Source organism: Conger conger, chromosome 9 (assembly GCF_963514075.1).
Source record: "Conger conger chromosome 9, fConCon1.1, whole genome shotgun sequence".
Lineage (NCBI taxonomy): Eukaryota > Metazoa > Chordata > Actinopteri > Anguilliformes > Congridae > Conger > Conger conger.
The window spans coordinates 38,335,805-38,352,404 of record NC_083768.1 but is presented as its reverse complement, the minus strand read 5'-3'; the positions used below and the strand labels follow the sequence as shown (position 1 = coordinate 38,352,404).

The window sequence follows — 16,600 nt, the reverse complement described above, 5'->3', positions numbered from 1 at the left end:
CAATATTCCCATTAATCCTTGATAAATAATGAAAACCACCAAGTCTTGGTAGAGTCCCCAGAGATTTGTATGTGTGTGTATGTGTATGTGTGTGTGTGTGTGTGCATGTGTGTGTATATACACTCAGTGAGCACTTTATTAGGCAGACCTGTACACCAGTTTGTTAATGCAAATATTTAATCATCAAAACTGCTGTTCTTCAGTCCAAATGTCAGAATGGGGAACAAATGTGATCTAAGTGACTTTGATCGTGGAATAATTGTTGGTGCCAGACAGGGTGGTTTGAGTATTTGACTGCTGATCTCATGGGTTTTTATGCACAACAGTCTCTAGTCTCTAGAATAGTGAGAAAAAAACAAAACATCCAGTGAGCAGCAGTTCTGCAGACAGAAACGGCTTGTTAATGAGAGAGGTCAGAGGAGAAGGGCCAGACTGGTCAAAGCTGGCAGGTGACATAAATGCAAATAATGATACATTACAACAGTGGTATGCAGCTACAGCAGCAGAAGACCAATAAGTCAAAAAAATAAGTCTAATGAATTCCTAAGTGCTCACTGAGTGTACAATATATACATCCATCCATAATAATGTCAAACACACACTCCTGTAGGTCAGTGGGCCCAGGGAGGCTCGTCTGTGAATACTTGATTCATCCACACACACACTTTTCCCGCCTTTTATTTACTCCCAGAAGCACCTTTTGGTGCCTTTAAAGCCGTCTGTGAGATATCCGTGTGGGAATGACACTGGCATTAGACCAAGGCTGCCCATATGACCTCCTTTTGTGACGGAGGGAATTGAGCGCTGGATAGCAGCCCGCGGCACACAGCCCCCACCCCCCCCCGGTCACCCACACCAACCCCCCCGCCCGGCTGCGGTCACACCTCTCACTGGATTTACACCTGGCGCTAACCGCTAAACACTAACGCCGGCCTGGGAACGAGCTCCTCATTTTCACGTCCTGATGGGAAGGCGCTGCATGTATGAGTCTGTCAACAGCAGAAATACAGCCACTCTTTCAGGGAGCGGGGTACGGCCACCTTACACCAGGAGAAGAGAGGTCTGATTTGATGGAGTCAGACAACGTTTCCCCAAAGACGCTCTGGTGTACAGTGTGATGGCCTGTACCATCAGTCCAGATGGGAAACGACTGATTAAACACGTCCTTTTTTTGTACCCCTGAGTATGGCTCTGTATAACCGTTCATGAAGCTACAAATGGGCTCATAAATTTGCCAAAAATGCGTTTTATCATTTATCATCAATTTCAGAAAAACATATATATGAGACATTTGGCATCCTCTGTAGCTGTATTCAAATGAGCTGTTCAGAAGTTCAGAGCGTTCTGACTGCTATCATGAATCCCTTCCAATATCCCCAGAAGAAACGGCAGCTTCAAAATCTTTCTTTCAGAATCCTCAGATTTTTTGCCCATTTCCAAGTAAACTATCCCACTCCTTTCAGCTGACTGAATATAAACTTGATTACCTCGTTGCAATTATTTGAGATTTTATTCTTCCTACTTTGATGCACTTTAGAGAGGATGAAAGAAACCTTGGCCTATTGTGAGCTATAATTTACATAAAGGGTCCTTGACAGACACTTGATGTGTCTTGACAGGTACGTGCGCAAATGGATTCTGCCAAAGAAATCCATTCAAAAAAGTTATAAAGCTGCATCTTTTCATTTTTGAAATGAGAGGAACCCTATAAACAAGGACATTGAATACTGAGGATTTTTGAGCATCTAATGCACCTGATATTCAATCAGACACAATTTGCAGGAATTTACTTCCAATGTGTAATTCTGCACATCCATGAATTTGGCAGATATATATCTTTTAATGTAGGACTGGTGTATTCATGTTTTTCATTCTTCACCAAAATCGTTCCAGGGTTTCAATTTGGATGATGCGTGCATCTATGACATTTTATACCACATATACAATATTCAGTGTGATTATACTTCCTAGGTTCTAAGGAAACATTACAAAAATGTTACAAAAAATAATAGACTAGTCACTGGCATGTGTAGCTATTGCAGTGCAGTAAGAGCATTCTACCACTAGAGGCACTTTGAGGAAAGACCAAAAGAGGGAATAAAGCCAGTGTTGACGATGTTTGTCCTTAAAGCCTGCCCCCTCCCTGCACAAACAGTACCGACTCCCCAGATAAAAAAAACTCTGTCCTTACTGTCGCCTGCAGAAAATTCCTGGGGGTCCAGTATTCCAGACTCCTGCAAAGAGCGGATGCAGGAATCCACCAGTTCCAGGCCAGTGGTCAGTTCATCCTCAATGTCTTTCTGTCCTCCATCTGTTAACACAGGAGAAGGGTGTGGAGTCAGGAATTACCCACACTTTGTATAGCGGTGAGTAGCTTGGCACAGACTCTCCTCAGATATACGTAGCTAACAGCAGAATTCGGTATAATAGTCTTTTTCATCTTTAGTAATCGTTCGAGAGTCAATAGAAATGACCATGGAATGCAGTACATACAAGTTGAATGAGGAAATGTTGGTCAAATCCGTGCAATAATCATGTTTGAAATGTAATTTTAGAATTAAATTATGCGCATCAAGAGACAAAAATAGCCGGCAGCATTCTGGCACGTCTCTGAGAATGGTCAGGGAACTCAAGCTAGTAACAGCTGTTTGCGTACACCCACGCCCTGTCCCCGATGTATCCATTCTGGCTTAAAAGCCAAAGCATATGAACCTAAATCAAAGGAATACAAGATATAAATTAGAACTACAAATTCAGCGCCGTGCATTTGCATGTTCACACTTTGTGCATGAAGCGTGTTTTTTTATTGTAATCTGCTGTGTTATTCGTAGGTCTGTGCTTGTCTTCGCCATTCCTGTGATATGCATTTCCCCCTGAGATAAAGTAGGTAAATAAATAGACATTTTAAAATGTTCTCCTTCACAGTTCTGTTGGCCTGCTGGAGACTGAAGTGCGCATTAGCTCCATGGTTCCGCAGGTCTTTTTAGCCGCTCTGCGACACACACTTTATCCTCGCATTTAGCGCTGCCGTTTGATGTTTAAGGGAGCCAGTGGGGGTTTCTCAGGTCATGTTTTACCCTTTAACAGTCAATCCGTTTGAACTCTTTCATACTGTGTGTGTGACAGGGTCGGGTCTGATGCCGTTCGGGGTCTGCCTGATGCTGACGGCTGTCAGAGAACAGTGTGGCGGTGCCCACCACCTTCACAACCCAGCCCTTATTATTTTACAAATGCCAGATTATGAATGATGATGAAGATTTCACTTTTAGGAACAAACGGTTTAAAAGTGCAAATTATCAATGTAAACCACCTTTCATGAAAGTGAAATTAAATCATTGTTATTAAAAGCAGACATGCTTGGGTCATAAGAACAATGCGTGACAGAAGACAACCTTACATTGCTAATAAATGATGGGGAAGTCTTGTCATTATTAACATTCATAAATCAAAAATTTGTAATAACTGGGAATGAAGAGAATTACTATGCACACTGCACACAGTAACTGAAAACCAATTATAATACACATAAGATATGTATGATATACTGTAGGTCCATATACTACACAACACCTGATGTTCAGCCTACTCCTTAACTGCTAAGAAATCCAATTGCACCATATCACAACCACAAATCCTCAATTTAATTAAAATGCGTTGCTTAATTAAACTGCTTGTGGTTAGTTCTCGGAGGCATGAAAATCTCCAAGAAAAATATCAACTCAGATATCAAATCAGAAATCCAGTGCATTGTTTAAGCACTGGTATTGAAGATGATTATTCCTACAGAGTGTTCTTGGCTCAGCCAGTCACTGACTGTCTTATTTGTGGAGTGCAGCTAAATGGACCAGTCATGGAGTACTTTACTAAGCTGTGAGGTCAGGCATTCAGTGCAGCAGTTTGTGCAGTTGTGGTCAAGTGTGCTGCAGCTTTTCATCCCAAACAACAGGAAAAACAACAACAGACAAGTAGTAATATCTCAACACATAAAAAAGAGATAACAAACACACATACCTTGGTTATTCCAGCGAAACTGCTCGTCTGCTGAACTGCAAGACATGAAAAAAACAATTCCCGTTAGTAAGCGCCTTGCACAGAACAACGCACACCATCCAAGACATAATCACAGCTATAAAAATCATAAGCAGAAGATAAAAGCACTTAAAAGGCTCTTTCGGGGGTTCAATGAGAAATCAAATCCCAATAAATTTGTTCGGTTGCATGTGCCAAGAATGTAAATGCGTTGTGGGTTTAAATCTTCTTTTAACCATTTCTAAAACAGATTACATTTTTCTCCAAATCTGAAATGTGTAATTGTATTTCTGCAAACTCCCCAGTGTATTTCAGAGAGCTCACTCAGTAATAAAATAATAATTTTCATTTTACAGTGGAACAAGCACATACAGTATGCTGCCAGCCACCAGTTGTATTCACCCTTTTGGCCTGCATGTATCTGGCACGACCACAAGACCAAAACTGACAGCAAATTTGCCCATGATGCACTGCCATCATTATAATTTGCGAAAGTACTTTATCATTCATTTATAATAATTCAATATAAATAACATATTCTCTCACTGCCTTAAATGAAAGAACCAAAATTCCTCTGAATAGCAATGAGGCAGATGCTCTCACACAAACAACCATGTAATCCAGCAAACACAAAACTCTGTACAGTATCAATGACAAAAAACCATCAGTTTCAAAACCTAGCATGAGCAGTTAAGAGATTGTCCAAGCTAGAAATTCAGGAACACCCAGGTTCAGTGCCTTACAGTTGTTAATTCCAGATGTGTTTCTGCGTGGCAGTTGCCCAACAAAATGGCCGAAGTGTGAGAAAGGCAGAGGGGCCTTTCCAGCTGCCCTGTAGGACCGGCTGCTGGCCTCTTCATCATCCCAGTGGCTATCATCGATTTCCCCTGTCCCCTGCTCCTCTACCCAATGTGTGCGGAATGCCCAGATTCACCCCCGTCCCTGCTCCCTGGTCATGGGGCAGTGACGGATGGCCAGGGAAAACCCAGCTCTGCATGCTAACGGCGGCGTAACGCATTTTTCCCGGAGTGCTCGTTCATCACCCGCTCTTTAGGGAGCGACCGAGGAGCGGGGCCTTATGGGGGAGCCCACAGAAAGACAGGAGGAGTCCCTATCCACCGCTCTCTATCTCCCTCTATCGCCCTCTCTCGATTTACTCCATGTTCTTCAACCTCCATCGACGGTCCCAGCGTAGGCTACTCTTCAAAGTCAAATTCTGCCCACGTACAGGAAGTCAGATTCCGTAAACGCTGCGCGGCTAAGGCGCAGGTGGTAATGACATCACACCCCAACGTGCGATGAAGATCCACACCTCCGTGTGAAATGGCGCCGTACAGTTTGACTCGTAATCGTTGCCTGGGAGATTACCGTGAGCTCAAGCGCTTTGCTTAATTAGACTCGCGATTGAGAAGCATGCCTGAGAAAGCGAAGCTGGCTGCGCCGCTGATGACGGACGCCGGGCGGAAAAAGAAACGGGGAGAGACTGTCAGTTCGCTGCCTGCGCACGGTGGAGAGGGTAGCCGCAAGCTACGTCATCAGCCTTAAGTGGAGCAGAAGTGCAGAGGTCCTGTCTCCGGGCCTGCTGCTGAATTCAGCGTGACTCCACAGAGCCGGGAGCAATGATGCGGAGGACAAATCAGATAAACAGTGCAGCACAACATTCGGCGTAGAGACTGATTAATGTAATCTGCATCTGCACCACCGCATTTCAAATGTTGGGCGCTTTCCAACAATTATCCTTTGCACAAGCTATAGAACAAACACTGGACGTTCATAGCCATTACTAAATACATACTGTACATTCACAATTCACAATATTCACAAATGCCGATGTCAATTACTCCAAATAGGCATATGGTGTGTGTCACGTGGCACTTATTTTACATGCTTACCATTTTGGCTCGAGGGTGATATAGCCATATTTTGAAAACAGAAGTGGTAACGATTAACGATTTATTGACAAATTTGCAGTTTATTTACTGCTTATGAATGCATCCTATGCTCTCATGGAGAGCCATTCTAATAGTTTAGCTAACCTTAACCATGCATTCCACTGCTCTTATGATCACTAATACATTTTTATATAGCAGCCATATACTTTTCAGCTGAAAATCTCAGCTGAATATTTTAATCCACTCATTATATCTGAAAACTCTTAATCCTCTGAAAACATTTATCGAAAACATTCAATATAACAATATAACATTCACATTATGTTATATTCATGTATTTCAGTACTCCAGCCCTTATTTTTAGTTAATATTCTGTAATCCACAAATGAGAAAAGCTGGTTCAGGAGAAAACAGAATTGCATGCTGCCATTTAAATTCTGCTTCAGAAAGTTTACAAAATGGAATAAGACGAATGATAAAGCACATGCCCATAGCATCTTTGTATCTCTTTGTCAAAGGTTTCTTTTTATGTTGCACAGAGGAATACAAATCTTTTGTAACATATGCCACGGCAGACACACCAATGCAGCTTTCACTGAGTCTGATCTACAGCCCACAGGAACAGTTGGGTATTTCAAAACTGGCCCACTATTTCTGTTCAAGTTTCTTCCACGTCAGACCACATCAAACTTCCCTAACACAACCCTAATGTTTCAGCTAGGGAACTACTGTATCACAGTCAGAGATGCCTTGCATACCTACACCTACTGTATTTTCCCACAAACTTACGGTGTAGCTTTTCATTTCAAACCTTCCTTAGAGAACACTTCCCACTGGCTACAACCTTGATGCCTGTCAACCGTCAAAATATGTTGATTAAATTCAGCTACTGAGTGTTCAGAGACAGAGAGATTCAATATTCTGTACTGTAATGTATGTCCTGTTTCAGGCCTGTCCTGTGCTTTTGTTACTGATTGTTATTGCAGGGTTAATACGGATTACCAAACAAAAGGCCACAACAATGCCACGGTGAGATTTTTTTCTGTGAAACTAGGGAGATTACCAGGCCTGCATTCAATGGATTGCTGAAATGAACTCAAGTAGGCTTTCACCCCAAGCAACTAATTATAGGGGCATCGTCTTCAGAACAAAACAAAACAAGTCAGTTTAATTGGCGGGATTAGACGAGGCAGAACACTGCAGGTGAGGGAATGAAGGGTTCTGGGCAGGATGGGCTCTCCCCCTGCACTGGAAAGAACTGTAGGAGGTTACCATGGTGACGTCTCAACAGGGAGCGATTCCTCTGACACACTCGACGGGTTCTTTCTGAGCCTGTGTGTTTGCTTGATGCAGCAAACCAATAAAAGGCAGGTTACTGTGTGATATGAGAAACACAAGGACAAACTGCTGACTAAACTGCACTGAGAAAAGAGGTTCTGGAGTGTCCACTTCAAATGGTCACACAAGTGCAGTGTGCGTACGCACAAACTCTGACACACACACACACACACACGCACACACACAGAAACAACAGCACTTCTGCGAAGTACCAGAGGGAGGCCCATTAAATGGTCTCCATGGCAACTGCCTCCACAACCATGCTCCTCCTTGCTTCCCATTGCATCCATCCCCAGTTTCTGAGAATCAACAAGAAAACAAACAGCTGACAGTGGATCCCTCCCCCAAGATGTGTGCTGCTGTGCTCCTGAGACTCACTTTCCCTTGCATTCCCTCTGGGTGGAACTGTTCAGCTTTCTGTGTGTGTGTGTGGGTGTGTGCGTGTGTCCGTATTGCGTATGTGTATATGTGTGTGAGAGAGAGAAAGAGAGGGTGAGAGACCTGCTGTTTCGCATGTTCCCTGCCATGCTTTGGCAATACAAATACAATATTTGTCATGCCAATAAAGCACTTTAACTGTGAAAAGTACATGGATGATGCAGTACATGGACCGGAGCAGTAAGATAGCCATGCAGCCATGGGTATACAGCAGAGGCTAGGTCATCGAGCAGAGTTTAGGGCACTGGTCAAACTGTATGTGGGACTCTTTCCTGTTACCCTTGAGCAAGGGGCTTATCGTGAGTCATAACCATCCAGCTGTTGAGCTAATAACATTTAAACAAGAGTCAGCATGCTTATGGCTGTGACAATGAATTATAATAAACAGTGCCTTTACTCCAGCAGATGTTAGAAACAGTGGGGAGGGCAATGGTATTTACATTTACACAAATAAAATGTCATGGTGGAAATCCCCATAGCTGAATTACTGATTTATATTGAAGAAATCTGAGCAAGTTAAGACTAAAGTCAAAACTTTAATTAACTATTATTTGCAGAGGACAAACTTGCAGTTAGGCTGGCAGCTGTGTGTTAACACCCTGCAATATGTGAGTTGTGCTATTTCTCATTCAGTCTACATATTAGTCGTGTACTACTCTCTGTGTGTGTATTTCTGGTACAAAGGCTGTGTCCCTTTAAAAGTTTACTCTCAAGTGTCCACGGTTAAGAATGCATCAATCCTGGTCACCACATGAATTATGAAAAAGAAAAGCAAGTCACCGGCATAAAATAATGATGGCTCGGAGAGCCAGGCGATTCGCTGCAGCAGAGCTGGTCTCAAGCAGAACGACGAAGGTCAGATATAGTGCTGGAAGCCAGAAATATGAGCCAATCATTGGGCCCCAGAGGAGGCTGCCGCCAGCCTGTTGGAGTTCTACCCTGCTGTCACAAGAGTGCTCAGAGTCCCCCTAATGACTCCTCCAGTTAAAAGACAATAATTGGCGTACAAAAAGCACTTTAATCTAGCCAAGCCTTTTGGTGTACGACAATGGGGTATTAGCCATTGCTCAGCACATCAAAGCTATGCAGGTTTGTAAATCTGCTTAGAATGGGTGTACCACGGTTTATGTGGGTACAGGGGAAAGACCAGTCTGTGTGAATCTAAGAGATTTTATAAAACACCCACCCTTATATTACAAGGAATACAGTGTTTGATTGGGCGCACAAGAGAGAAACACAGTGAGAGCCTTAGGCTCAGTCCATCCAACTGAAAACCTTTTTGCAATGTCTCTGTTCTTTACTGCAACAGCAACCATTACACACAAGTGCTACTTCATTCCTTTAGTTCAGTCAGTCAGACAGAAGGACAGACAGGCTACATGGAGCCGAATGCAAGGTGCCCACAGGCGATAGTGATGTTAACTGAAAAATAACAAAGAATAATATCAAGGTATACTGGCACTAGGTAATTATTCCATCTGTAATGCACATTTACAACATTTCCAAATCTGGCAACATTACTATTTTCATGAATAATATGGGATCTGGTGAGCTCCTCATGTTTAAATCCAGAATTTTAAAATGCTACAGTTGATAGAAATGGAATATCTGAATGATGTTCATAACAACCTTGGGGAGGAAAAAAGGCCTGTATTCAAGTCCCTTTTCCAATTTCAGTGAGCACTACATATTTTATATCTAACAACATTTTACTTCAAAGATCACAACCGTTGGATACAGACAACAGTGCATAGCCCTGCAGGAAATGACCAAACACAGAGCTTGCTTTAATTCCTTCCTCAAATTCAAGGAAAAAAGTGTGTTGTGTGCAGACGGATAACAGGGATTAATCTGCGTCCAGGTTTCAGGTAAAACAGATGCTGATGAAATGCCTCTCGATTGATCCTGAGACTCAAAACCCTTCAGGAACGTACAGAGAGGTACGCCAAGCCACAGAGCGGCTCTGCGCTCTTATTTTGAAACTGTCCGGCTCCTTAACAGAGGGGACTGTGTGTCCTTCATCTCTCTTTATTACATCACAAGGGAGGGTTCTTTTAATTCTACGGCTGGACAGCCCGCTCTCCCAGAACGCTTCTTCCTCATGTGTCACTTCCCTGTGATTGACAGCCCCATTCATGCGTGCTCTCCACCGGATTCCCAGTAGACTGGCGGTTCAGCGCGGCCCATCTGGGGAGCTGTCAGACTGTTAGAGCTAGATTAGAGAAAATAAAAGCGGCAGAGCTTGATATTTCCCCCGCGGATATGCATTTTCATATCCTCACAACGGAGGCAAAGAGGACCCCTATTTAAATATGCAAAGGCAGAGTCATGGACTGACCCAGGTAATTCAATTCTCCCACACAAATCTGCTGCCCATTATGGGAAAAATTATATTTTGATATAAGGGGAGGGGGGTTTGGACTGAAAATAAAACAGAATATGCACGATAATATGTAAAGAAGACATCCCTCACTGTTGCTTTTATATATATTAAGACACAAGATGAAATAAATTAGAAAAAATAATACGGCTTTGAAATCACATAGAGCCTTCTACTTTGAAATAATATGCACTTTATAGAGTAAGTATAAGAATTTAAACTCACTCATTTATTTTGTCTGTATTCAGTATCTTGTCAGAAACAGGACTGAATCCAAACTTCCTTACATTGGGCCTGAACAACAATTGAAATTGCAATAAAAAAAGACATTGAAATCACTAATATAATAATACATGCACGTTACTAGTCCACACGCCAAATACCCTCCGAGCCCTGCCCCCTCAAAGATAGGTCCAATCAGCAAGTCACACACTTGCTTTTCCCCCAGTTGCATTGCAGGTGCTGCTGATGTCATCATTGTTGTTATTGTTGTACAATATCAAACCACCTCCAGGAAGGCACCAGCCAGGCCTGGCACCAGCATGAATGAATAAAACCTTCTCCAAAATGGCCGAAAGGATGTGGGGCTGGCAAGAAGCTCAAAGTCCTTATGAAACTTGGTCTGGAAAGGAAGAGTGGAGGCAGGGGGGTAGGGGACCAGGAGGTCTACAGTCTTTCACTCAGAGGAGAAGCAACAGAGGTACAAAGGAGAAACACATCCTTGATACTCTCTTCATGCGGTTTTCAAACAGAGGAAGAAAGGTTTCTGTCTGAAGGTGGGGGAGAAGGTCACAGACCAGAATAAGAACGAGAGATGCAGATTCACGCTCTTCCTCCTTTTTACAGAAGAAAAGTATGTTTCGCAGAGACAAGCGGGCATACGTATGTGCACAAAGCAGGGACCACAGAAACACAATGAAGATGACGTGATGTGTGAACCATGCGCAGACTGGAATTGAAAGATCCGGTAAACAACATTAAATTATGTTTATTAAATTAAGGATGGAGCTGGTTAACGAATAAGGACCAGAAGATTCCCAGGTCAGAAGGTTACAAGCAGTCGTTTTCAACGACAACATTAGCCAGAAATAGCTCGCATTGGCCTAGAACAAATCAATGGTCAACCTTTTGTGAGAGGTTTTAAAACATACTGTACAGACTTTACTACCTCAACCGGTAGAGTAGTCCATGGGTATAACAGCATACCCATACATGATAAAAATGTAAAATTAAAAACCCTGAATGTTATGATGGTTAAAGAGGGCTCATTAGGCTCCTCATACATGTTCTGGCTAATTAGAGAAGAGCTGTCAAACAGATACAGTATATATGTCATACTGCGCAGAGGACCATAAATCATAGCAATTGTTATATTAATAAAACTGAAATTATTAAATTTTCAGCTAAAATTAGTCATGTTCTGGAAGCAATGGGTCAAACTGAAGTCCGACACCAGGCCAATCTGTGTTATCAGGTGAAGGGGGTCATTGGGTTGACATTAATTAATTAACTGATTAATTGATTAATGTCAGAGTCACTCACCCAGCGTGAAGTTTGAGGCATGCAGATACAGCTCCCATGGCTGATCTAAACGGTGGTAAAACAGCGACACAAACATGGTTACAGTGCGTTCCCTGTACAGAGGAACAACAGCAGGCAGCCACACGCGGCCGGTCAGCTCAAACACTGCCTTCCAGAGCAGCTTTGTGCTTTGGTATCCATCCTCGGCCATGCAGCTGGGATCGGCACATGGTTGGTCGTCATGGAGGGAGGATTTCGGGACGACATTGGCTCAGGCGGTAAGAGCGGTCGTCTGGCAGTCGGAGGGTTGCAGGTTCGATCCCGCCCAGGGTATGTCGAAGTGTCCCTGAGCAAGACACCTAACCCCCAAATGCTCCTGAGGAGCTGGTTGGTGCCTTGCATGGCAGCCAATCGCCATTGGTGTGCGTATGAATAGGTGAATGAAAAGCATCATATGTACTGCACTTTACCATTCTACTGGTGGGATTTCCTTGACTCCTCATGCACTGGCAGCTCTTATCAGCTGTCGGTATGGCTGGAGTCTCTCTGCGACATGCTCAGAAAGCATAGTCCTCAGCTGCAGCGACTGCGCAGCTACTGAGGGGGCGTTGAGTGGCGTCTGGTGGAATGTTCCGGAGGGAAGGAAGCACTCGTCTGACAGCACTGGAATGGAAGCGATGACGTCACAGACTTAGGAACAGAGGCGGCCGTTCCAAATTGGAAGTCGAGTAAAATACTTAAATGCGCAACACGGAGTCGGTAATTGACTTCGCTTCATTACGAACCTTTAAATCTGTGATGTAAGCCTTAAATGTGCTCTCCTTAATAAATAACTGCCAGAGCTTAAGTCTGTACCGTGTTCCCTTTGGTCCGGTCTGTAATTAGTGCAGGCTGGATGGATGTCACATTTAAAAGCTCATTTAGGGGCTGCAGCCCACCTCTTCCTTACAATCCCGTCCATTTAAACAGCCGGGCAGCACGGAGCGCGGAGGCAGAGAGAGCGTAGGTGTGCCCTGACCCCTCCACGCCGTCTGGAAATCAAAGCCGCGGCCTCCTGATTGCAATCCCTGATTCCCGAGCGGCTGGCAGAAGAGGCTCGGAGCGAGTGTGGGCTTGCCGCTGCCGCCGCGGGCTTCACGCCGCCCATGTAATCAGCCGCCGGCCGTCCAATCCGGGGGGAACGGGCTCCTGTCCCGGGGGGGAGGGGGGGCGTGCTGGTTTTCGCCGCGCCGTCCGCTGGTTCTCGGCACGTTTCAGCATCGATGTGATTACTCGCCGCTCGACACAGTGTTGGACGCCGCATTTCAAAGACCTGACCCGGCCTCTGATTGACAGAAAAGCGCAAAAGCCATCAGACACTGTGGCCCCCCAGGACTGGGACAGGAGATCCCTGATCTAATCACTGGTGCGGCACAATTGGTTTTGTTCAGCCAGTGGTAGAATGGGTTTCCAGGGCTCCCGGAGTTACACTTTCCACGCTCTCCTACGAGCAGCGCGACATCTCTGCTCTGGTACTGTGTGAGCTTTGTGATGGAAGGAATCAGAGAAGTGCCTGTTAAAATAGTGCAGGGTGGATTTAATGCTGTGTGCTGGAACCTGAGTCCATCAGGACAGAGGGGACCAGGCTATAGTATGCTACACAACACAGCACAACACAACACAACTCAACACGATATGATACAACCAACATAACGGACCATCACCACAGATCACCAAAAGCCAATACTCTGCACCTCATAAAATCACAAAACAAAACTTTCAAAAGCACAACACAACATCTCCTCAAATCTCATACCCCACAGACCTTCAGTAGCCCACCCTAAGACTGATAGGCTGCCCTGCTGCCTGGTCACAGGCAGTGCAAGCCAAGGAGACAGGGACTGCTGCTCACATCAGCTACTGCAGTGAGATTAACACACACTCACACACACTCACACACAACACACAGATATACCCTCACAGAAACACATATACACACCACACACATGCACATACACTCTCACATTCACGCAGGTGCTGTCCATACCCTCACACACACACACACACACACACACACACACACACAGAAGCACACACACACACACAGATATACTTTCACATACTCACGCTCATGCATGCACACAGAAACACACACACACACACACAGAGAAACACACAGAGCCTCATACAGCATGCACACACAACACAACACGCACATGGGCCCACACAGGCTCCCTCCCATGCAAGCACAGACAGAAGCACACACACACGCACATACACACACACACACACACACACGCAGACACATACAGACACACACACACGCCTCATACAGCACATACACAACCAGGCTCCCTCTCATGCAAGCACATACACACACACACACGCACACACACACACACACACACACACACACACAGTCTGGCAGAGCAGTTATCAGGGCTCAGTACATGTGCAGTGTTTGGAGGAGATAAGCTCTTGTATTTGCATTCACAATCAGGGTCAGCGCGCTGACCTCCATAGCCCTGCCCGTTTGACAGATATAATGAACGTCTCCTCCGGTGGGCTGTTCTGCCCTCCCCCCACATCACCCGCAGATGACCTGCTTCCTGATGGATTGCTGAGGTGGTAACTTTGGGATGGCCTGCCATTACAATGAAAATCACACCATGGTGAACGCCAGCCGGGAGCCAATCAATGCACTGGGATAAGCCTAAACCTGACTGCAGCCATGACATCCGCATAACATACATAAGTAACATTCATATTTTACACAGCACAATGTATTTCAAACTAGTTTCTTTATATAGCAGTTGACATGTCTTTTTCACTGTGTTGTTCTGACAGGTGATAAATAATTCAGAAACATACATGAGGTACTTCAGTCCAGGAACAACAATCCTTTGCTCATACACATTGCCAATGATTTCACTTAGAGCGATACTTCACCTTCTTGGGTGTTTTGATATTATTCCAGGTTTTCATCATCTCACTCTGTTTTGCCTTTCACAAGGTAAGTCCCATCAGCAGCATATTATTTATACAGCTGTTCTTGCTGCTTTTCACTTCATTACGCAATTTACACAAACTCATTATCCTGGCAGAAAAAGTGTGTACAGTAACATTACAAACCTCCTGAGGTTTTATGTGTGTATATTACACAATTATTCCCCAAAAACATGACATTTCGGAAATCCAAATGCAATTGCATGCATTTGGATCGCCTGTGGTGGGGGTGTAGGGGGTTGCAGGGTTCTTTGTGATGAGATTATGCAAATATTACACTCACCTCTAACATCTCTTTATGTTTTCTGGCTCAGAAATGGTACTGTACATAGATGCTTTGGCAATGTTACATTGGTATTGAATGTCTTGGCAAATAGCATAATTGCATGCAACTGAATTGAGAATGAAAGAGAGAGACACAGAGATCACACTAAATTGAAAGAAAAAAAACTAGTTTGAGACTCTGGTTCCCTTCCTCAATTACTAAGTGGACAATGTGTACACAAACTGTCAGCATCTTTCAGAACCCGGGAACGCGTGATTATGGCCACTTTGCTTTCCGCTTGCGAGGGCAACTCTGGGTCACAATCGATCGGTATAATTGACTTAAACAGAGGCTATATTTTTTCCTCTTTTTTCCTGTCCTTGGCTGGCCAGTGAACGCCGTACAAACAGAACATTTCACAGGGTAAAGAAAACTGCCCCCGGGTAAGAAGGAACTGTCCTAGCATGAGGTGTGAGCAAAATGGCGCCTTTCTGTTTCAGTCATGGGCCATAAAGAGGAAGACTAACTGAGGCAGTTAGTGTGTGTGACGCATTGGCCTGGTGCTCTGCCCGTAGCGATGTCTTGCTCGTCTGCCTCTCAATGCAGCTTACTTGTCTTATTTAAACAAAAGCCCCAGAGCAGAAAGTCAAGCATAAATGCGCTTACATCAGACAGCCATTCTTGTCAGATTATGAAAAGCACAAGGAACAAAATGCAAGAATTCCACCCACCACCAAAATTCATATTGGTTTATGAGTCATATACTACTACGTGTGTCGCAAGCATTATGTCTGAAGAACAATAAAGTACACAACCCTAGGCCAGACAAATATATATATATATATATATATATATATATATATATACATATATATACATCTCGCCTCAAGAAATATACTGTGCCAATTCTGGTAAAGCTTTATTTTACAGCCAGTTAATTACTTAGTATTTACAGGGTAAATACACAGCTACTTGTGTAGCTATGAGGTAACTGCTCTGATTTCAGTATCACAGACTATGAAACACAGTTGGTAAGTGCAAGTACTATGTAAATATGTTTTACAGCCCGTTTCATAGTACTTACCTGTGAAATAGTTACGTAATACAGTAAATACCTGGTATTTGCCCAGTAAATACTAGGCAATTGACAGGCTGTAAAATAACACATTACCCCAAATGTGTCCAACAGAGCCCTTTTATACACACTGCTGCATACGCAACAACCATGTGCACAGTGATTGGGCACAAGGCACACTGAGTTCCTTCAGGGGAACCAGAATGGAAGCCAGTGACGGACACGACATTCTCAGGAGAAGCAGGGGGCTTCTGAGTAGAACAGTTAAGAGAATGGGCCTAAAACTACTTGGTAATTATTCACAGCTCACCTTGTTCAGTTTCAGGACTTTTTGTCACATTTTATTATACCCTGCGCTTAATTATAATAATCAGTGTGATGCAAACTAGCAACTATTATTTAAAGTGACAAAAACCAGCAGAGAGTTTGTGGTAGCGATGGGGCTTGATGAAGCTCATATTATGGTGGTGTTAATCAGAAGGAGAGAGTCTATGAAAATTCTATGTGTGGGTTTCATGAAACCTTGCTTTCCCATTGCTAGTTTTCGGTGCTTTTGTACATAATAATAATAATAATAATAATAACAATAATAATAATAATTTGTTATTTAGCTGACGCTTTTATCCAAAGCGACTTACAGCTGATTAGACCAAGCAGGGGACAATCCCCCCTGGAGC

At 43.8% G+C, this 16,600-nt stretch overlaps 1 protein-coding gene across 8 annotated transcripts in view; it reads right to left on the bottom strand.

The window, feature by feature from the left end:
- Nucleotides 1-16,600, bottom strand: part of LOC133136751 (catenin delta-2-like) — a 193,170-nt gene that overhangs the window by 109,316 nt on the left and 67,254 nt on the right. For all 8 annotated transcript variants that reach the window (XM_061254459.1, XM_061254460.1, XM_061254462.1 and 5 more), the window contains 2 exons: nt 4,012-4,046; nt 2,192-2,311 (listed from right to left, as the gene is read on the bottom strand). In XM_061254459.1, the coding sequence (XP_061110443.1) occupies nt 2,192-2,311; nt 4,012-4,046 (155 nt within the window). The remainder of the gene's footprint in view (nt 1-2,191; nt 2,312-4,011; nt 4,047-16,600) is intronic.